The 22,832-nt window shown below is 52.6% G+C and overlaps 3 protein-coding genes across 3 annotated transcripts; 2 read left to right on the forward strand and 1 right to left on the reverse strand.

The window, feature by feature from the left end:
* Positions 1–2,897: 2,897 nt before the first annotated feature.
* Positions 2,898–6,977, forward strand: EMH_0054010 (proteasome PCI domain-containing protein, putative; the record flags this gene model as incomplete). The annotated part of the gene is made up of 12 exons (XM_038022821.1): positions 2,898–2,999; positions 3,311–3,571; positions 3,699–3,861; positions 4,129–4,325; positions 4,467–4,726; positions 4,982–5,087; positions 5,288–5,437; positions 5,692–5,801; positions 6,000–6,079; positions 6,203–6,373; positions 6,496–6,701; positions 6,972–6,977. The coding sequence occupies 12 exons, from the start codon at positions 2,898–2,900 to the stop codon at positions 6,975–6,977; spliced, it is 1,812 nt and encodes a 603-aa protein (XP_037878675.1).
* Positions 6,978–7,870: 893 nt separating this feature from the next.
* EMH_0054130 (uncharacterized protein) lies at positions 7,871–9,066 on the reverse strand (the record flags this gene model as incomplete). The annotated part of the gene is made up of 2 exons (XM_038022822.1): positions 7,871–8,329; positions 8,482–9,066. The coding sequence occupies 2 exons, from the start codon at positions 9,064–9,066 to the stop codon at positions 7,871–7,873; spliced, it is 1,044 nt and encodes a 347-aa protein (XP_037878676.1).
* Positions 9,067–15,242: 6,176 nt separating this feature from the next.
* On the forward strand, positions 15,243–21,473 carry EMH_0054240 (26S proteasome non-ATPase regulatory subunit 2, putative; the record flags this gene model as incomplete). The annotated part of the gene is made up of 15 exons (XM_038022823.1): positions 15,243–15,269; positions 15,431–15,502; positions 15,849–15,918; positions 16,095–16,249; positions 16,461–16,541; positions 16,733–17,654; positions 18,060–18,215; positions 18,481–18,671; positions 18,857–18,989; positions 19,225–19,691; positions 19,929–20,106; positions 20,251–20,330; positions 20,432–20,583; positions 20,810–21,195; positions 21,394–21,473. 15 exons carry the CDS (start codon positions 15,243–15,245, stop codon positions 21,471–21,473), a joined length of 3,150 nt encoding a protein of 1,049 aa, XP_037878677.1.
* Between the last annotated feature and the right edge of the window lie 1,359 nt (positions 21,474–22,832).

Raw genomic sequence — 22,832 nt, forward strand, 5'->3', positions numbered from 1 at the left:
GCATGATCTACTTCTCCCTCGTCGTCGAGTGGCTGCACTTTTTTTATAATGGGCCGTTCTGCGTTAAATCGACTCTTCCTCTACTTTCCCCTCTCCGACTTTGACTCTCCTACACCCACCACACTACAAATACGGGTTCCTAGGCTCTTTGGGCTGTGACTATATCTTAATGCGTACCATCGTTTTGGTTGTGTTACGTGCGCGTGTGCATATGTTCGTTAAGGTTTCCAGCGGTCGCGGGACGCCATTAGAACACCCCTTCTACCGCCTGCCGAGGGCTGTTCCATCTCAGCACCTGGAACCGTTCGATTATTACAGAGCACGATACTCTGCTCTCGTGGAACAATTCCCCGTGGTCATGCGACATATTCGGGCACTGCTGATCAAGCCAGAACTCCAACACAGTGAACTTCAGTCATTGATTCAACTGGCCGAACATAAATATGGGAGTTAATCGCTAGGCTGAACTTCTTGAAGGGCTTCAACGACGCACGTATGTAGTTCTTTGCGCAACCCCGTGAAGACGCGTGCTCACTGCTTGGTGGGCAACTCACTCAACCGCAGCAAGGGTTTGTAGATCCGCGCATTCTTGCAGCGCTGCATTTGCCCGTGGGAGGAGCTTCGTACAGAGGATAAAGTTGTCTGTAACGCACAGAATGGGGTATATTCACCAAACAGGCTGGGTCTGCAAAGGAAGATACAGATTGTCATTTGGCTGGCGAGAATTGCCGATGTACATGTTTGGCGTTGTCTTGCAGCAAGAGTTGCAGCGCGCCCTGCTGCAACTGGTCTCAGGGAGCCTCCCCTCCAGACCAGCCCGGGGTCATCTAGCTTTTGGGGACTCTTACCCAAGTATTTTGACTTTATTGCGGCTTATGACGCCTGAAGAGCCACCCGCCACACGTAACCAGGTTCTTCACGTAGATTCGAGGACCCTAGGTACATGTACTATACAGTTATTCAGACTGTACGTTCTCCAGCGCTAGTTATGCTATTGCCAACTGGCTTCTTCTACAGTAACTCCCTGGGTCCCGCAGGTCCAGGTTTCACTGGAGAAATCTCTATCAAAAACTCCGGAGTTTCCCAACCCAGGAATTAATAAGGCAGACTCTCCTAAAGGGATGTTAATAACAGTAGAAATTGATGAACTCGATATAAAAATCGCTCCTGTGCTGTTACGGCCGGTCCCGAGCACCAACTGAATTGTTTCCCACCATTTTCCCTTGACTACCTAGTTTCTATTTAACACTGTGCTGGTTGAAAGTATTTTCTGGGGAGTGTGAACAAATCAATCGGTCACTTCTCGTCAGAAAGACCTCATTCATGCAGTGATAGGCAAATATCCTTCCCAGATGTTGATAGGCCTGGGACGGGCCACAGCCAGTACGTTTATATCAGAGAATCGTACTGGCTGTGACCCGTCCCAGGCCTATCAACATCTAGGAAGGATAAGTGCGCTTCTGCGCTAACTCATGCTACACGAAGGGAGTTTTCGGGCATCGTTAATACGCTCTCAGATTTCTACTTTTCCTCACTTCTATCGACTGAAACCCACTCGCGTTAAGAATATTTACAGCGCGTTTTCCCATTACCAAGTTGGAGATCTAACCCCATCCGTCCTCCTTATCTACGGGAATCACAACCCTGTGTAGATCGTTAGAGGACATAAAAGAATGTGGGTATGCCTGAAACGTGACTACTAAGAGCAATAACGTCTGATTCTATTTTATTTTTCACATTTTAAAACACCAAGTTTCTGTTTTTCACTATAAGAAAGAGCCCTCTGCTCTTTCACATCAGTTCTGTAGCATGAGTTAGCGCAGAGTTAGCTCAGGAGCCTTTCGACGGTTTTGGCATGCTGCGTGTAAGCGCTTGCAACCGTTNACCCCATTTCTGGCTGCCTCCTCCCCGCGACACCCTGGCCCTGAGCTCAACGCCCAGGATGCCTAGGTACCGGGGAAGGAGGTCAGCTGCTTTTGGGAAACTCTTGCTTTAAGTCTTTGCCTACATTGTGGCTCGTCTCAGGCCAGATACACGCCAGAGAACAAGCGTTACAAGTTCCGTAGTACATTGGGGCCTTACAATTGTAGTGCCTGAGCACTACGCAGAGGATGCTGCAGTACACATGCTCCCGTTTGATGCGTGCACTAACACCATACACAATCTAAGGTACCCTTCCCTTTACTTGGCAACCTACATGCAACGTACGCAAGTATAAACATTGGACAGAGATGCCCCAACCACGGACAGTGGAACGGCGTGGGGGCAACGCAGCCACTGCTGTTCACCTCACCCTGCATGTTGGGCGCTGAGACAAAATTGTTTTGAATTTCATTCTAAGTGACCAGTTGGTACACTGGACTCCTCAAAGAGATAGGAAGCAGGAAGCCCCATAAGCAAGACAGAACCAAGCTGTGGCAAGGGCTGCTGCGCATGCACTCCGCTTTGCTGACCGACGGCAGCGCCTGGTGTCGTGGGTGGGTCTCGTTGCTGATCGTTCGGGTTTTATGTTTTACAGTCGCAGGAGAGTTCTTGTGCATTACAAGAGCGAGCTGCTTCCCTCTCGCTGAACCTGCTGCTCTCTCTCCTTTTATCCGCCACCCCACAAAAGTCCCACCCGACCTGAAGACCATTGCGGCAGCAACCAGAGGAAATTCGCGGCTTTTTCTGCACTTTAGCGGGCGCAAGCTTTTATTTTTTTTCTCGGTCTCCACACTGAGGAGGTCTTCTGCCCAGGCTCTCCATCAGCGGATTCCCCAGCCCTCGTCGAGGACCACCACCGCACCGGAGCAGAGGCGGCAAGAGCAGCCGCAGCAGCAGCACGTGTAGCAGCAGCTTCAGCAAAGGCTAGGCGAAGCCGGGTGTACTTAAACCCGGCTGGTAACTGTGAAGTGACGATGGGGCCCACTGAGGAGAACTTGGCGCTTGTGCGCCGGATGTCCGTATTCTGGGAGCCGCATATGGCGGTCCCGGTGATTCAGTGGCTGCGCTCTCAGCAGGTGGGTTGCGGATTCTCGCCCGTGCCTGAGTGCACACCCTGCATGTTCAAAATAGCGGTTAGTTTCCTCTCGACGCCTCTCGCCGCATCCTTTATGTTCCATTGAGTTCCGGAGAACAGTTCCCGCCTAAGTTGCATCTCACATTGTTTACCCCTTACTGCCACTGATATTTCGGAGGAATTTGTCTGGGGGACATTTAGGATTTAGAAGGCAGACGCTGACACTTGTTCAGCGCAGGAGGGAGCGGGAAGTGGTCGACTTCATATGCAGAGACCCCTAGTATTTGGATTGTGCATCGATTGTTGCTGCAGTTGCTGGAAGAAAGCAGCTCCGACGCCTTGTTGGAGTCCATCCTGCCAAAGACCCCAGAGGGCATTGCTCAACGGTTGCGAGAACTCGTACAGCAGCAAGGAGGAAAAGCCGAGGAACCCGAGGAGCAGCTGCAGCAGTGGGAGCAGCAGAGTGTTGCCTTGGAGGAGGCGCTGCAGGCGTTCAAGGGGGAGCAGCAGAGGAAGATAGGCAACCAATTGGAAAGGAAAAGACTCCGAGATATCCTGCAGTGGCATTACCAGGTCCGGCATCCGCATGCGCGGTACAGCAGGTGCTGCACCCGCAATCACTTCGCCTCTGCTGCTGTCGTTGTGGGTTTTTCTGCTTTATCTGCTGCTTTTGCTGTTGCCGTTGCTGCTGCTGATACAGAACCGAGCGGAGGGCAGCTCGACGCCAAACTTGGCGGAGATCCCGCGAGTGGAGATGGTGCCTGTGCGTCTGGCCCGTGTGGCGTTTTCCTTGGGTGATTACAAGAAGGCGTTGCACCACTTGGACTTCTACCTCAACACACTGTCGGAGCTTACCAGTGACAGTGAGCCCTAAACCCCCCGCGCTGCGTCCGTCTGCTTTTAGCCTTTCCTGGACGCTGCACAGAGTGGATTTCCTACCCCGATAGCTACGCCGGCGCTAGCCCCGTGCTGGGGGCGCGGAGGGGGACGGACATGTCTGCTATCTGCGGAGTGGTGACGGCTAGCTACCGCTAGCTTTGGCTAACTGGCGACAAGAGCTGCCATGTGCTCCGTATCTCTTCCCACACACGACGGGAGTGCACGTTCCGATGCTGCTGCTACGGCTTCAGGTGGCGACATGCAAACGCCTGTATCGTGCGTGTGGGGCATTTGCTGCTGCATTTTGCTGCTGACGCTGTCTGAGCCCGCTGGAGATATGCCGAAGGGCCAACAGTCCAACTCAGAGAGCGAGGAGGCGCTGCTGCAGCAGCTTCAGGACGGGGAAGACGGCAAGGACAAGGCCCTTGGCGCAATCGAAGCCCATGGTGTCAGTTCCTCCCCTCTCTTGCTGCTGTAGCTGAATGTCGTCCTGTGTCAACTGCCAGTGCTCCCGCAGCTGCTGCAGGACAAGGGACATAGCCTGCAACTGACAGGAGTACCTTTAGCTGCTGTGCTGTTGCTGTTGCAGGCTGCGCGTTGCATCCTGCGTCTCGCCGACATTCTGGATCACTCCCAGGCGGCCGCGTCAAAGGCAGCGGCGGGGATAGGGCCTGAGACTCCGATGAGCAAGATATTCTCCCGGGAGCAGCAGCTGCAACAAAGGGCGTGGCTCCTGCACTGGGCGATGTGGCTGCTGCTGCGCTACTACCTTCTTCTGACATACGCCAAAGGACAGTCCTGCCGAAACCAGGCCTGGTCGGCACTCCTGGATTGGGTCGTCCAGGAAAGGTGAGCTGCTGCTGCTTCTGCCATTGCTGCTGCTGGGGTGGTGCGTCGCTTGCGCAGCTGCTGGATGATGTTCCATGAGCGGGGGGGAGGGCTGTACTTTGCGTTGTTCGCCCCTTGAAATAGGAGAAGCGTCCTTAGGAGCAAAGGACAAGGGCAGAAGCTCCGTGCAGGCGCACTTTTGAAACCAGCTTCTCGTGCCAAGGTGTACGCAGTAGCCGTCCGTTTGACCCGCTCTTTTCCTTGTGTGTGACTCAGGAACTTGACATGCGTGCACTTGCTCTGTCCTCACTTGCTGCGGTACTACGCCGTCTACGCCATTATGAACCGCAAGAGGAAAGATCACTTCCAGGCCATTGTGGGGGTAAGGGACTGCCCTGGCGCCGTACTGGGAGGGGGAACGATCAGTTGCAGACAGATGGGGTAGAAGAAAATGACGGGACGGAGCAGCTAGGAGACTCCGACAAAGATACAAGCGTATTTGCCAGGCATGTTTCTTTGCTGTCTAACCTTGTTTGGATCTTCACTTTTTTCTTTGCGCATCTGCCGGCGGTCGCTTCTCAGGCCATTGGCCACACAAAAAATAAATACACCGACGCCTTCACGTCGCTGCTGGAGGCTCTTTTCCTTGACTTCAACTTTGACGAGGCCCAGAAGCACATCACCAGCATCTCTGAAGTGGGTCTGGTCGTCTTCATGCTCTTTTTGTTGGAGGTCTATTGGCATTTACAGGATTGCTGTTGACGGTGTTCCTTGTGCTGTCTTCTGCCGCTCTCCTGCCTCAATTCTACCGCTCTCGTGCCTTTCTTTGCCGGCTGCTGCCCCAGACGCTCACGATCTGTCTTGTTGCTTTAGGCCGCAGGCTACTGTGTGTTTTATTCGGCTGATTGTTACTGCCTGCGGTTTGTCTTTCTGGGAAGCGGGATAGGTGTCTAGGGGACCGTGAAGGGGTTTAGGTTTGTCTTCAGTTATGTGAGACGGACTTCTTCCTGGAGCCACTGAAGGGTGCAGTGAACGAACACGCTCGTCTGCTCATCTTCGAGACATATTGCCGCATCCACAAACGAATTAATGTCGAGTAAGCATACTCCTTATTTGCATTTGCTACCTGATTACTATTCCTTATTGCGTCTCGGCGGTGCTTGTCGTTTCCTTCTTTCACATCTGTCTATGCGTTCGCGATATCTTCTGTGCTATATGCACTTGCGACCGTCATCCGAGCTCAGCTACATGTGTCGCTTTCCACTTGACACTTTTCTGTGTCGTGTTTCTGCAGGATGATCGCCAAAAAGGTCAACATGGTGCCGGAGGCTGCAGAACGTTGGATTGTCAATCTTATTCTTCATGCAAGGCTGGGTTAGTGCAGCTGCAGGGCTCTATCTTTGGCATTGTTCGATTTTGCCGATGCTGGTTTGTACGCTACTTGAGCTGGTGGTGCATGAGGTGCTGTTGATGCGGGTCGATTTGTCGCTGCTGCAGAGGCGCGCATTGACAGCGAGAAGAATCGCGTTCAGATGGCAGGGGCCCCCCCAAGTCTGTACCAGTTGGTGACGGATAAGACTCGCAACTTGGGCATGCGCACGAGTCTGCTCATTCAGAACCTCGGGAGACCTGGCTACAACAGAGATGAAGAGTCCAATGCTGTCCGAGGTGCGGTATCAGCTGGCACTCAGAGGCTTCATGTTTGCGTTTGAGCGTATTTGTAGGCGTTTGCAGCTCGTTTCTTAGGCTCCAGTTCCTTTACTTCTGCGTGTGCTGTCTCTGTCTTGCAGGGGGTGGCAGGGGCAGAGGCAGAGGCCGCGGATGGATCCGGGGCGGGGGGGATGCAGGCAGAGACGGGTTCTACAGGGGCCAGGAGTCCTCTAGTGTTGTAACGTCGGGGTTTAACTTCAGAGGTGGCCGAGGGGCCTTTAGAGGAACCTCGCAAGGGGCTCTTGAGACCCGCAAGATATCGCCCCTTACGGGTTCAGCATTCATGGTTAGTCTATCAATACCGAGGAATCCTACACACTCCAGCAGACTAAGAGCATTGCATAGCGGACGACAGAAGCAGAGTGGCAGCAACGGAGACGGTGGGGAGGGTGTTGGAGAGAGCTAGGAAAGATAGGGAGTGTGCGGCAGGGCGATAGGGACGGAGAAGAACCAGACATAAGCCAGGACAGGGGAATTCAGCTGACTACTGCAGACCAGCAGGGGCCACGCCCGTGCAGTGATGCCTGCTGTGTATCGTGTGCGCGTTTGTTCGCAGGACTAAATATGTTTTGTTCCGAAACGTTCACCGCAGGATACACAGGGGCTGCCTGCACCCCACCAATAGCAGCAGCTAATGTTGTGGTAGCTGCTATCTCTCGATGAAAGCTGCAGCTGCAAGTCCTGCAGGAGCTGCAGCAGCAGTATAGTAGTTGCAGCGGGTTGAGGACGTTGCGTCGCATTTAGGCGATGCACTTAGCTGGGATACAGTTGGGTTGTCTTTAAGAAGCAGAGTTTATAGTCTGGGGTGTTTTGTTCTGTGTGCCGGCTGCTCCATACGTAGAAAAGCTGCCCCAGCGTATTGAGCGGGCGACAGCAGGAGACAAACGGAGGCAGTGGCGGTTCGTGTTTGGGGCTATTTATTGCAAAGGCTTTTGAAGACCGAGGTGTCAACATGAAAAAGACAAAAACAACGCCCATACCCAAAATTCTCTGGGTACACGGGTTTAAGTACTAGTCTGCCTAGCCATTAGGGATGTATGCCGAAAGTAGCATGAAAAGAGACAGCGTTGCTCTCCCCTCCGCTTTCAGTATTGGGCCCGCTGTAGGCTGCTGTAGGCTGCATCTAGGAGTGGGCAAACCGCAGCAGGGTGGCTAGTTAGTGGATTCGATGCAGTGGCAAACAGTGTGTCTAGCTCTCTGCGGCAGGGGTTCCCACACCCGGAGTTCTTTAGAAAATGCTAGCTAGGTGACCCGTTCGCAAAGCTGCGTACGGGGCCGACCAGATTTGCCCCAGTTGCTGGGAGAAAGCCGCAGTTTGGTGACTGCTGTTGTTGTTCCCTGTGTACAACTAGATTAACAGAGAAGTCACGAAAAAATAGTCAGGTAAAATGAAGCAAAAACCAAAACAATCTGCAGCGGCGGCTTGAGGTGCTGTTCGTGAACCACCCAAGCACACTACCACACATATGCACCTGTTTCTGTCTCGTCCGGTGCATAGATTGCATCGGTGGAGCAGCGCGTACGAACTTCGTTGTTGGCACGCCGCACGTCTCCGCGATCTACTGCGGCGGCAACAGCAGCAACTGCTGCAGCGACTCCTTCAGATGTGGGCTCCGCCTGTGGAATGTGCGGCACCTCGGCATTACCCGAAGCAACGGCCGCTGCTGCTGCTGCTGCTGCTGCCCTCGCTGCGCCTCGGATCGGTCTGAAGGGCCATTTGAGCAGGCCGTAAGTGTCTCTGAGCAGCTCCAGTTGGTACGGTTCGTATGGATAGCGTGGCACTTCTTGCTGCAGCACCGAAGGGAAGTGCGGCACGGGGACGCAGTCTCTTGAGGAGTCACACGGACCCCCAACACCTTTCGGATCGATCCGTTGCATTAGCCACCGTAACTCCCTATCCCGCTGCAGCAAAGCCTGAGTCAGCAGCGACACCAGCAAAACCAACCAATGCAGCTAGAAGCCATTGTCTACCCGCACACCTGTCACATACGTAGATGTATTGCAGTTCGCTCGGGGCGCCTCTGACGGCTGCTGCTAGTGCGGTTGCTGCCTCTGGTACTACTTACTTTGACCTCTGGCAAGCGGTAGAGCTCCGGTGGAACGAAATAGGCATCTGCAGGAGGATGTTCTGGATTTTGTTGCACCAGCAGGTCCGCCCAAAGCAGTAGCAGTCGTGGGGTGCCAGAGGCTTTACGGAGCAGGCAGCACTCTGCTGTCCTCAGACGGCCAAAGCGCTCCAAAAGCAAATCCTGCAGGTGCAGACGGGTTGAAAGGACCACCATATCCCGATGGGCTGCAGACTTGAACGTGTACGGTTGCTTCGAAGCTGCTGCTGCTCCTTCTGCTTGCAAGCGCGCGGCTACGGAATATGGAGACGCGTTTACTGCTGTCGATGCTGTAGAACTGCAGCGGCTGGAACCACTAAGGCAGCGGTAAATGCTGCGACGACAGGGCAGACGAAGCAACAGATCCCCCCTCAGGATGTGCTGTTGCTGCTGCTTTTGCTGCTGCTGCTGCGACTGCCAAGCCACCGGCTCCGATGCTGCCGGCTGGACTGGCGGTTGCAATGAGACACCTAGCGAGCGCTGTTCCGAAGGACCCCTGGTTGCCTGGAGTCTCCCATACCGTGCCCAGCCTAGCGGAGAAGCCATGGCGTACGCCATGGCGGAGCTGCTGGAGTGCTTGCTGCTGCTTCACCTGCAGCTCGATGCTGCAAAGGGGGTACGTTTCCACTGTCTGCTATAGCCACCGTTGCTAGAGCTTAGTGCAGTTGTCGGGTTGTGGGCGAGAAAATTTATACGCGTATGACTTCAAGGCTAGAAAGAAAGCTTAGATGCCGTTCGGCTGGGAGCACGTCACAAGGCTCTGTTGCCTACAGCGTGGGCTCCTGCAGGTGCTCGCTTACCGATATGGAGCTCTTGAATGTTTGACCTTCGTTATAGGAAGCAGGACGGATAACTTTATCAACAGGTCAAGCGGTCCCGACAGTGTAAAGAGAGCGCAGCGCCTGGCAGTGTGCGTTGCAGCTTGCATGCCCATTACCGATTGTGCCGCTGTAGATGTCACTCTGAAGCGGAAACATAGAGTGCCAAACGGCAAAAATAAGACTGAGGTTTAAATTGTATGCAATCAACGTTTGGCATCCACCACTTGAGCGCTCGGCAGCCTTTGGATGCGGGAGGAGGCCGAGAATCCCGTTGAAGCCCTGTTCAATGCAGAGCTGTGAATCTAATTATTCGGGTTACTATAAACATGCACGTATAAAGCAAATCTTTACTCGTATTACTACAAATTCTCCTCATAGGTCCTTGGTTTTGCTTCTAGGCGCAGTGCCTCTCCGTTCCTTTCGACATATAATGTAGGAGTCGGAGCTCTTCGTTGGCTGCCCGCGGATGTGTTGTGTCTCTCACCTGTACGTATTCTTTCACTCCTGCAAAGGCTGTCTACTGCATGCCAAGTAAGTGTTTAACAATTGTCTAAAGTGGTGGTTCATGCATCAAGTTGCGGTTGGGGCACTCCTGTTTGTGGGGGTGCCTTGTAGCGGGAGTTGCAGCAAGGTCCGGTGCAACTCACAGCAGGCGGATTCCTTTCCCCATTTATGCCGCTGTGCCAAGGATGCCTGGTGCAGCATGGCCTATGTGAAGCGCGTCCTTCAATCTCCGCATTTGTGTAGGCTGACTACTGAGGGCCAAGTAAGTGTTCAACAACAGTCGATAGTGATAGTGTAGCATGAGTTAGCGCAGAGTTAGGTCAGGAACCTTTCGACGGTTTTGGCCTGCTGCGTGCAAGCGCTTGCAACCGTTCTACAAGTTCGTTCAGAGGCAAAGCACGCAACAAAAGAAGCTTCCCTGAAGCTNACCCCATTTCTGGCTGCCTCCTCCCCGCGACACCCTGGCCCTGAGCTCAACGCCCAGGATGCCTAGGTACTGGGGAAGGAGGTCAGTTGCTTTTGGGAAACTCTTGCTTTAAGCCATCATTGCGGCTCGTCTCTGGTCAGACAACGGCCAGAGGACTAGCGTTACAGATAGTGCATGCATCAGAGGCGGCTTGGTTGTATATGCATGTGGGGTTCCGCTGCACCACGAGATGCATTGGGGTTCGTTGCAACTCGTGCCAGGCCGCCTCCCCTCGACCGTCCTTCCCCTTCTGGTATAACGGTTGCTCTCTGACCTTGATGAAGGGCAGAAGAGAGCTGCAATGTAGGTAAAGACTTATACTAGGAGTTTCCCAACAGCAGCAGATGACCTTCCCCTGTCATTAGGCGTCCTGGACGTTGAGGTCAGGGCCTGGATGTTGCGGAGGGGAGGCAGTCTGAAGTGGGGTTGCAGCGCACCTCGCTGTGGCTGGTCAGGCACGCCAGCCTCAGGCGTGCACACAAGGAAGCTTCAGTGAAGCTTCCTCTACTGCATGCTTTACCTCTGAATAAGCTTATAGAACGTTTTCAGTTGTTTAAACGCAAGCTATCAAGGTCAAGTGAAGGCTCCTGCACTAACTGTAAGCAGGCGACGCTACATCTGCCGGCACGGGCAGGCAGCCTAATGACTGGAAAGGTCGCGTGCCCTTTCAAAGCTCTTATCTTAAGCTCGCAACCATCGTTGGATAAGAACAAGGGCTTTCCTTGCACCTGAAGACCGGCTGGAGCTCTAAAAGGAAGGGCATCAAGCAATTTCGATGAGTTTTGCTGATAATAGAGTAGCAAATGCCGCAACAGAGCCTTTTGTACGTCAGTTTGACTGCCTGCATCCGGTTCGTTTACGATAGTCATGTTCTTAGGGAGGCAAACGCGCGTCATGAATTCGCGTCAGAATGTGAGACTGAACTTCTCGTGCCTGCCGGTATAAGTTTCTTTCAACAGTGCACACCTCCGTTACGCATGTTTAATGAGTAATTCTGCCAATTCTCTGCTGTCGCTGTAGTACGGTGCGAGCTGTAGAACGATGGGATGCCTGAGAACATCTGGACAGATGTTCTCAGGTATCCCATCCGCGTGTATTGAGACACAGGACGCTAAGGAGACACCCCAGCAGACAGCAGAGCGCGCACAGCAGCATGCATTGGAGGCCTAGAGGGGGACCTGAGAGGGTGGTGGGACCTCCTTAAGCTCAGCAGCTGCACCAGCCGGAGCAGCAGCAGCAGCAGTCCCTACAGCGTGGGGCCCCCGCGTCTGCTGAGCAGCAGCGCCCGGGCCCCTGCGAGTGAGAAGGGGAAGCCACCGCTTCTGCAGTGCCTCAGTCCCAGCTGTATCTGTTTCAGTTCCTGCTCAAGAGACACGAAACCATAACAGCTAACAGCGTGAATGAAAAGCGAGCAAATTGCCGTCTGTCGGCCCCGCTGCCTCTTATAGAGTAAATTGCAGGCGCTGCCAGCGCTCCTGGAAATCCCAGCTCGACAAAAGCAGATATTTCATTCAGATAGCTGTCCACAACTAGTTGATTCGGCTCCAGAAACCCTTTTGGTGCAGTTCGGCAAACGCAAAAAAGAACCCAAACTACATACACGTCCACTCTAGTTTAGAAGCGCTGCAATGGAATGCAGAGTTGTCCCTCTCGTCATGATGTATTGGGATCTGCAAAAATGCGTCAGAGAACATAGCGGATGGAAATGAAGCTGTATCTTGCACGTAAATGGGTATCTCATCGATTTGAACGATCGGAAACTTTCGCTTCGCCGTCACTGTATTGAGAGTCTTGAAGTCCATGCATATGGGCTGATCGACGCTTATTTTCTTTTTGCCAGCACCGACAGCTTGGGAGTACGAAAGAAGAGTGTTCAGCGTAGTGTTTTTGGCGTCTAGCGGGTCGCTAGCCTGCTGGAAGCCCCACTACATTAAGCATTTAATGCGTCTGAGGACTAGCACAACAAGATATGTCAACTTCTTCAGTTTGTGAAGTGCGAACAGTATCGCACCCTTTAGAACTGTCATCATAATGTCGTGTGGGGGGGTATGCAATTCCCAATCATTTCCTGCGGCTCTCCTACACTGCGTTGGAGTCTCCTCGCCGCTTTGAGCCTGGTATACTAATTCAACTCCTCTTATCGTGGATTGTCGCTCGGGGTGCTAAAAAGTACATTCTGTCATTGCTTGGCCCCAAGTAGGTCCTAATATTGACTTATCGAGGCTGCAGGAGAGCAGGACAGCGGTTCCAGCGAAACGCCTAGGATTATCTCGTGGTTAGCAGCCTTCGTGAACTGGCTCAACGCGGATGCCCCGTAGCATGGCAGTTCAATCAATTCTTGAGTTGACTCACATGGCAATCTGATACATTTCGTAATTATGCCTGAATCCTACACCCATACTTTTGCTGATCCATGACTCCCTTCTGCCACCAGCGATGCGGAGAGGTAGAGGCTGCTCCATCGAATAAAGATGCCCATCTACGCCATAGCTGCAGATATCATATCCTCGTATAAAGCGGTGTTTACAGCTCTGGAACACCCATATGAACTTCGATCAGCATTGGGTTAACTTGAGCAGGACCTGGAGGTGCTGGAGTCCGCTTTTGTTTGCGTCGCAGCGCTGCACGTTGCTCGGCAAACAAGGCGTTACTCTAGTTTCGCGTTTTCCCCTGGTGACGGTGCTCCAAGTTTTGCTTCTCATGTTACTTTGCTTTTCTCACCTAAAGGAAACCTCAGCACATATAGCACTCGGTGTGCCGCCCCAGCTTTTTGAGTGTTGGATTCTCAAGCTGCCGTCTGGTGTCGCTTCTTTAACTTTGGCAAGGCTGCCACCCAAAACCGAATTTCTCTAGAGTGTGCGCCAGTCTCGCTTTCATGCATGTTTTCGTCCTTCTTAGCTACAGAAGTGGAAATGGTGTATTCACCCTTTGTTTGCGTAACACACCAACTCTGCGGCGAGATTCGCCATTTCACCCCTTGTCTTTCTCTCTCTGGCCCACTCAGCTACTGATTACCTACCCGTAGTCCAACGGCGGACTCGACGGTTCGTACCAGGCCTGCCTCCAGCTGGCAGGTCTGGTACGAACCATCGAGCCCGCTGTTGGACTTATGCTCAGCATGGACTCATACGTAGCGATAAAGTGCTCTGCCGGTAGCTCCCCTCGGTCCAGGTTTCTTAGTTCTTCCATGGCACGTTTCCTTGCCGACCTGGGAATAAATGTGCGCCGCAGCGCATGTTGCAATGAGATAATAGTCTTGCCATACCTTGTGTCAAAGAAGGGGCCAATACTAAAAGTAGCTATTCAGGCTCATTTGATGACGCAAATGCATCTTCCGAAGAGCAGAGGATTCCGCTGCTGCCCTTGTATCGCGGGCCCCTCCATATCTCGAGTTTCGGGAAAACCAGAGACACGTTTTATGCATTATCTTCGCTGAACTCATACTCAACGATAGTGGACCTTCAGCAGGATCTGGCGTCCGCTCGGAAGAAGCCCAAGCCGTGGACTCCTCGTCGCACTAGGATAAGTGCACTATCAGGAATTCATTCCTCCCCCCTTCCCAAGCCCCCTCGCCCTTGAGTGTCCAGGCGTCGTGAGCACAGCGGGCCATCTGCCTGGGGTTGGAGTGGTGTGGAGACCGCCTATCATAAGTTGCAAAGCTCCTTGCTGCAACTCGTGCTGCAAGGGAACCCCACAGACAGGTGTGCAAGTCGTCACTTTGATGTGTGCACTAACACTGTAGGCAATTGTTAAACACATACTTGGCCTTCAGTACCCAGACCGCACACAAGTAGAATTGCACGTACCAACTTAGACCATGCTAAACTCCGGCGAAGACATTATACAACTTCGACGCATCACTAATGCGAAATTTCCCTAAGCGGTGCCTCGGGCAAAGTTGGCTCGCATGCGAATGAGATTATATTGCAATCTGCATTTCTAAAAAGGAAAGAAAATGTGCGCTAGAAACTCGAGAAATGCAGCGAACAGCTTGCATACTCAGCGCTCCATCCAGCTAGTGCCGACCCCGTATAGGTGCAGATCATACATGAAAACCTAGTTTTACAAAAAACATTTATAAGAATCACGAAAACGTTACCCCAAAGACTCGGCGGTTTTCAAGATATATATAGAACTAGCATTTTATCCTAGCTGATTTTCAAGGTATGCGCACGGGCTCATCCAGCCCCAAATACTGCCACCAGTGCCTTGTTAGTATTTGGGACAGGCCATTTGCCAGACACTTAGGTAATTAAGCTCGCTTCTACCGAAACGTATTTTTCCGTTGCTATATTATACTTTTTCTGTGAGTACCGTGGCTGACCTAGTTCCCAGCACTACCAAATCCAGCCGCAACAGAAAACCACTTCCCCCATATTTCCTACGCTATAGAGATTCGTCTTTCCCACTAATTCCCGACAGAGAGACAGCAACAACAGCCGCGTAGCTGTACCTCTGTCTGCGAAGCCACAGCTCTCCCTGCGTTGCCGGGCGATAGCCGCATGCACCGGAGGCTGCACCCCAGCCAGGAGCTGAGGGACCGCCTGTCTCACTGTTGCAAACAGCACGGGATTGTGTTGCTGACTGGCATACTAGGGGTCTTCTTGGGCTGTTGGCCTCAACCGTACCCGCGGTCAGCAGAGGGTAGGGCGAGGGTCTAGGTAGGCGAGTCTTGCGTGTCCCTGTGTCGCCCTCCACGTTACAGGCAGCAGACACTCTAAAGGCTAGATTGAGAGACAGCAGCATATTGTCACATCTGAATGGCCCAGATCCAGCTCCGCATCCCCTCTTGCCGCCTCACATTACTTCTCTGCCCCTGCCGTTTCCTATGTTGCCTGCAGGTCCTTACGGGCCGTCGTCATCCACTCCTTATTCTTCAGTTTTCTATTGAAATATTTCGTCTGTGCGGTTGGGGAGCCGCATAACCGAAAATGGCGGGCGAAAGCGACAATAGGGAGGTACGGTCCATCGTGTGCAGCATTGTGGTTAGCGTCGGTGGGTAGGACACGCACACTCGAAGTTGTAACACTCGTCCGTCCGTCCAGATGTAAGGTTGCTTCTCTAGTCTCTCCTAGCTTTGCCACAGTTGGTACTGCTGCGTACTGGTCGACTGCATCAGGCCGTGAAGGTTGCAGTCCCGTCGAACGACCCAAAGAAGACGGGAAAGAAAGCCAAGGGGGTAGAGGAGATGGTGGGTTCCCGTGTTTTTATTTATTTGCTTATCCGTATGCGCCCATTCTTACTCCGGTCAATAAGTGTCCTCTTCCGTCTGCCTCCATTTGCATATGCATTAGATGTGGCGGCCTATCTCCGTGCGTACTTTACTGGTCTATATCGCAGACATTCTTTATGTCTCTGCTTTGTGTTGCTGCTGCCTGGTTGGAATTACTTGACGAGTAGCGTAGTCTCTGCTTGCGGCCGTCCTGAGCTGTAGATCCCTAATTCTTCCATTCCTCAACTTTGCACCTTCGTCGTTTGTGGTTGGTGCCCGAGCTGTCCCGGAATGCGCACGACTGACGCCGCTGCGCTACGTGCAGACTGAAGATGACAAGAAGATTCAAGAGAACATCGAACTTCTTGTGGAGAGGACATGCGATAGTGACCTCGGTGAGGCTTTCCTTCTGTTGTCTGTCCCCTGTTGCTGCTGCAGCAGGACAAGCTGCAGCAGGACAAATCTCGTTCTGCTTCATCCCTTATACTCCAGGAAATGCTTAGGGACTGTTGCACCGTATATCCGGTTCACTGTTGCGGGGTGCCTTCACCCTGCATGTTGTCTGCTTCAGATATCGTGGCTCTGGCACTGGAGACACTCTCCCGCGAGCTCAAGGCGGCAACTTCCTCGATGACTAGTGTGCCCAAACCGCTCAAGTTCCTCAGGCCCCACATGGATAGACTCGTCGACCGCTACAACCAACTTCCCGACAAAACAACTCTCAAGGTTGGTGTAATGTCATCTGCGGAGAGTGCAGGCTGGCCGTGAATGCATTGTGACGGTGAAAAGTTGTTCCGCCTTTGAGACTGTTTCACTGTCGCCATGCATTCAGTCTGCTGCTACTGCCGCTATTACAGCAGTAGCAATAGCTGCTGCTAGTACATCAGAGATGCCTACATATCTGTTTAACATGTGTTGTTGTGTGTGCTGTTTCCAGCGCGACTTTGCGATGGTACTGTCGGTGACCTGCACAACTTCAGGGGACTCGCGGCGCTTATCCTTGCACTTTTGTTTGGAGGTCCGCAAAATGGATGAGCAGAGTCCCAACAGCAACCTGAACAGCAATACCAGATATTGCTCAGCTGGGGATTAAGACTGTGTTGAGTTCCTAACTCTGTTGCATGCGGAGGCCAGCTGTCAGCGTTGCTGGGCGTCACACGTGGGTTGAGGCTGCTGTTAATCCTGCTGCACCATATTTGTGGTGTGCAGGCGGAGTGCAAGGATGTCACTTCCTGGGGTTACGAGTACTTGAGAAACCTCTCTGGCCAAATTGCGGGGGCCTTTGCAGAATTGCAGCAGCAAGAGGCCCTGCCAGGTGCCGAGCAACAGAGCACAGCCGCGGAAACAGACGACAGCAAAACTGCTGTAACCACAGACGCTGTTGAAGTGGATGGCCCCGGAGCAGCAACTCCAACAGCGAATGGTGTAGCCAAGGAAGCAGCAGCAGCGGACAAACCCACCACTGGGCTTGCCTCTGTTACAGTCCCTCTGCCAACGGTGGAGCAGCTACTGCAGTTAGTGGAAGAGATTGTACCCTATTACATGCAGCACAATGCTGAAGTAGATGCGATAGACCTGCTGACAGAGGTGGAACGACCTCAATCTCTCTTGTCTCTCCTGGATGCAAACAACTACCAGCGGGTGGTAGCGTATCTCTTGAGTCTCTCCAACTACGCAGCAAGTCCTGAGGAGGCTTTGAAGGTGCAAATGGTTGCTTTTGACGCTCTCATGAAGCAGCAGCAACACTTCGATGCCATGCGCGTGGCGCTGAGACTGGGGGATCGTGCTCTCGTAGACAAGGTAGTAAAGGACTGTAGTGACCCCCTGGTGCAGCAACAACTCGCGCTGTTGCTGTGTCGACAGCGGGTAGACGTGGAATTTGAAGATGAAAAGCTTCAAAGACTTGCCAGCGGCAGCAAGACTTCTCCATTCTTCCGCTTCTTGGCGAAGGAGCTGGACGTGCTAGAACCCAAGGAGCCTGAGGATGTTTTCAAGAGACATCTGGAGGATCCTCAAGGCAGGCGAGCGCGTCTTGCTGGTCTGGAAAGCGCGCAACAGAACCTCGCTTCCTCTTTTGTGAATGCCTTCGTCAACTGCGGCTTCGGGACAGACAAGCTTATGACGACTGACGGTCAGCGCGTCATCACATGCAGACCATACTAGCAAGAGCAGTACCTACATTTCGGCATTATATATTTTTTCAGCAGATCTTTTGCAACTCAGCATGCGCTGTTCTTTTGAATGCAGTGCACGAAGCTCAGGGTATTCACTATCACGGAGCTTTTGAATTCGTGCCTCTGTTTCACCTCAGTGGTCTTGACACAACCCTGACGTTTGTATTCGTGGGGTCTCATTGACACCTTACTGTGTCGAGTTTCTGACGTTGGAATTCTAGTGGCTGCGGGGTCTTTTCACTTATCGCTTACCGTTGTAGTGGTAAACAGATAGTATCTTCTAACCAGTGAAACCAGCGCATCAACTCCAGATATCTTTGTGTCAATCTGTGCCCTTTCGGTTAAACCTCACATATGTTCAGGAAACGTGTGGCTGTATAAGAACAAAGACCGCGGGTTGCTCTCCACTACGGCCTCCCTTGGAGCTCTCTGCCTCTGGAACGTGGACGAGGCGTTGCAACAGCTCGATAAGCACCAGTACAGCAGCGATGCAAACATCAAAGCCGGAGCTCTGCTCGGTGCGTGAATCACATTCTTCCTTTAAATCCAGGGATTGAGAGCTGTCAACTCCGGTTGCATGTAGACATTGTTCTGGGAAAGCAAATCTTTACTCAGACGACGGGGCTCAGTCTCCACCTTGATGACTGTTGCTGCCGTTGCCTCTCAACAGTGCTGTTTGGAATTATTTGATAGCAGATGGAGTTTCGTAAAGATCATGTTTGTATTTCGCCGTTATTGGGCTTTGCAGAATATCACTTGTGTATGCGCTGGTGTGGCCTGCAGGATTCGGAGTGGCCAGTTGCAATGTTCGTCACGAGTGCGATGCTGCCTTGGCGCTGCTAAAGGACCACCTAGAGGCAACAGAGATGACAGCTGAAACACCCCTCCTCAAGGCTGCGGCTGCTATTGGCTTGGGCTGCGCTTATGCAGGAAGTTGCAGGGAGGACGTTCTGGAACTCTTGACGCTAGCGATTGTGAGTTTCCTCCTGGCCTCTTGCGGGGTGCCGAGTTTCTCCGTTTCAGCGGCATCTGATGTATACTTGTGCCCGAGCAAGAAGCACAGATGATGGCTGATCGGTGCTTGAGTTTTTTTGTATCACATTCGCTGCTGCCTGAAGACTTCCTGAAGGGACGTTCGTACGATCAATTTGCGTCTCAGCTTGATGGCTCGCTGCCGCTGGAGTGCTCTGCATTTGCTTCCCTTTCATTGGGTCTCTGCTTCGTCGGGAGCGCCTCGGCGGATGCTGCTGAGGCTATCCTCACTGCTCTTATGGACCGCTGCACTACGGCGAGTGAGTGCTCGTACTACTTGATGCGCTAAGTGAAGGAACACAGATTTCCCGCCCTATATATGCAGATATTTGTAGAGGTTTATTTCCGTCGTTAAGTGGACGTTGGCACCCACCGTCACTGAGCAATCCCAGTCCAGTAATGTCGTTCTCAGTTGTCAATACTTGTGCCCTGCCGCTCCGGCGTGACGTGTGATGTGTCCGTGTGGACACGTTTCTAATGGTTTATGCGCTGCAGAGGCGATGGATTCCCCACTGGGGCACTTCCTGTCAGTTGGTCTGGGCCTGGTATTCCTTGGAACGCGAGATGCTGCAGAGGGGGCTTTGTGCGCCGTTGCTGCATTGCCGCACGCAGCGTTCTCTGCTGCTGCCACCCGGATTATCGAGGGCCTGGCAGCTGCTGGTAGCGGCGATGTGCTAAAGGTGCAACGTATGCTTGGTGTGTGTGCCGAATGCCGCCCCGAGGGCTACTGGAAACAGAAACAAAAGGAGCTTAACAGCGAGCAGAATCCAGAGGAAGCTACAGCAGATAATGCCGTCGGTGCAGACGGCGCAGCAACAAGGACTGACGGCACCTCTGCATCCTCAGGGGTTAGAGCGGCTCCAGGCAGCTCAGCCAGTGACTCTACATCTGGAGCAACAAATACAACAAACACCACTACGGCCGACGATGACGAGGACCACCCGGACGATACGGACCAGGCTGTTGCCGTTCTAAATATTGCCCTTATTGCTTTTGCTGAAGAGACCGGCGCGGAAATGGCTTTGAGACTCTATGTGTGTCATGCGGCAAGGTTCTAGACTCCCTAGTAGAGGTTCATTGGAAAGTGGCCATCTAACTTCTGTGTGCCGGTCTTTTGTTCCTGCATAAAGCTTCTTTGCAGTCATATGCGTAGACATATGCGTAGACTGTTTTTGCGCAAGTGGTATATTTAATTGCAGGACCACATTCTTCAGTATGCCGATGCGCACATGAAACGCGCAGTGCCGTTAGCGGTCGCGCTGCAGCACCCCAGCAACCCCAAGCCCCAGCTCATAGACTTGTTGAGCAAACTTTCTCACGACGCTGACCCTGACACAGCCCTCAATGCCATCTTTGCAATGGGTGTCCTTGGAGCCGGTAGGTTTGAATAACTGAACGTTGCAAATTTCAGCATGTGACTTGTGGGAGAAAGAACATTACAGGGGCTGAAGAAGTGCAGTCTTCGGGAATGGTGGCAGCTGGTGAAACTCCTGGTGTTTATAATTTGTGTTCGCGCCTCAGGGACGAATCACTCCCGCATTGCTTCGCTCCTTCGTCAACTGGCATCTTACTACGGGAAGGACCCTAGCGCGTTATTTGTGGTGGGATTACTTGAGACGAAAATGCCAAGGAGAGCCTGCGGCTTAGGTATGGAGGTGCACCTTATGAAGGCACTTCTGTGAGCTTTGGTTTGTTGCTGCAGGTGCGGCTTTCACAAGGGCTGCTGTATTTGGGAAAGGGTCTGTTGCACCTGGGCGCTCTGCACTCTGACCGGCAGGTCATATGCCGCGTTGCTCTGGGCGCATTAGCGATTGTCTCATACTCGGCACTCCTCATGCGCCACACAATTCTGGGGTTAGCACCATTTCGGATGTCTATATGCCCAATATCCCTATTCTATCACAGCAGCAGTCTGTGTGTGCGCCAGTAATCAGTTGCGGAATGCTCTCGAGTCTGCTGTCGGAAATAAGTGAGGGCTGGGCAACAATCTGCATATATGATGGCGCGTCGTTTCATGGATATTTGAAGGCCTATGCACAGAATACGGTTCATTTCTGCCCGCTTGTGACTGCTCCTTCAGGAAGTTTCACTTCATGCTCTACTACTTGTTCCCTGCAGTACAGCCAAGGTGGTTAGTGATGGTTGCCGAGCGCGTGGAAGGGGCAGGTTCAGATGGAAAGCCCGACGCTGCTTCAAAGGCCGATGCCGCCACTCTGTCAAATGGTGAGGCGGGAGCAGCAGGCACAGACGCTGCCATGGAAACGGATGGCACAACGAACGGCAAGACCCCCTCAATGGAGGGAGACGAAGACCTTAAAATGCTTCCGGTCCCGGTCCGCGTCGGGGAGGCAGTCGACGTCGTAGCGCAGGTGGGCAGGCAGCCGAAGACCATCACAGGATTTCAGACCCACACCTCTCCGGTCCTGCTTAATTTCAGTGAAAGAGCCGAACTGGCAACAGACGAATGTAAGTCTATTCAGTGGTAGTTGCACTCTGGATCTTCTCTGTTGCTTCAACTGAGCATTCGCACCTCCACAACAGTAGTTTTGCCGCTAAATTTTCCAGTGCAGTTTTCGCTGCTCTCGGTTGTACCGTTACTGAATGGGTTGCGCTTAAGTTGCTGACGTGCTTGGGGATTCCGAAGTGTCTGTGTTATTCCTTCAGATCTGCCAGTCGCTCGCGTCCTTGAAGGCATTGTCCTTCTCCGAAAGAATCCAGAATACCAGCCGCCAAAAGCCCCCTAGGCTGCAGCTGGTGTTGCCCTGAGGTGATGGGAGCGGGCTTGCACCTAGCAGCTGCGCCGACTGCTGGTATTGCTTCAGTGGCAGAGTCTGTGTATCTTCCTTTACGCATAATCTTGTGTCTGTCAACAGAAGTAAACGGCAGTTGCTATTGTTCAACGGTCGTCTCCAGGACCTCGCGAATAGGGTGGGCGGTGCCGCTGGTTACCGCTGACTTGAGGCTACTGAACTGGGGGTCACGTGTTGTTTCGGCTAAGCCTGTTGCGGCTTCGCTGGTCAACGACAGCTGGATACGAATCGTTTCTGTAGAATGTTAAGAACACGATTTGTTCACGGGGGGCCCGCACAGCATGGCTCCACGTGAGCTGCATGAACAGCTCACCGAGTGCCCGCTTTTTGCATACATGAGGCTGGAATTCTCAGTAATGCCTCTTACAGCGTGTAGAAAAGGGCCAACAAGGGACTCACCGAGCCCTTGGAGAATGAACATTTTAGAGCATCGAAAGGTAATCGGCCTCGACGCAACCAATACAGGCACTAGAGCTACCAATATTTTGTTTCGGCAGCCGTTCTCAGAAGAGCGGCTTTGCCACAAGGCATTTCAGCCTAGTCGTAGCACATGCACATAACCTTCATGGCGGCAAACACCTGAATTACAAGAACTTCAGAAAGCAGATTCAGTCCTTGTGATAGCTGATCTATGTGGGATTTAGCAAGGGTCATCTGCGGAATGACTAGGCTTCCATCTAGTCAGATGTTCATTGCCAGAGGTTTATCATACCTGAGAGACGGTTGAAACCATAAGAAGAGTTACTACCTGACACGGATTGCGCTATTCGAGTTTGGGCGGGACGCTGCGTCTCTAGAAAGCAGTTTGCTTCAACGCACCATGTAGAGTGCCCACTGCTTTACAGGTCCTCCGTGGATGGTAAGTTCTTGGCAGGCGCACGTAGATAGCGGGCGCTCCTGAATGAGGTAGAACATGCAGGGTTTCGAGTTTAAAGACTTTCTCGAATAGTACAAAACATTGGACGCCCCCCGGTCCCCTCAACACTTGTTGCAATGATGAAGATTCGTTTGCTTGGGAGGTTTGTTCTCACACTTCGCCGTTTGGAACCCTTTGCCGTGCGGGAGCATTCATCAATATATTCATTTATGGCGTCCGAAAAGTTGTCTCTGGGCTCCATCGGTAGGCTTGGATCATGTATGCTTCATTCATCAACATGTATTGTGCGACAACACGTAAGCAGGAAGAGGGGCAGTGCAGTGTATATGGCAGGTCCACCAGCTAACCGTTTGCCATATGAGGTACGCCAACTGCGGGTATCAGAAGGACAATTGAGTAAAAAGCTCGCCGCAGCT

This window comes from Eimeria mitis, genomic scaffold, assembly GCF_000499745.2.
Source record: "Eimeria mitis Houghton genomic scaffold, Emh_scaff56, whole genome shotgun sequence".
NCBI classification, from domain to species: domain Eukaryota; phylum Apicomplexa; class Conoidasida; order Eucoccidiorida; family Eimeriidae; genus Eimeria; species Eimeria mitis.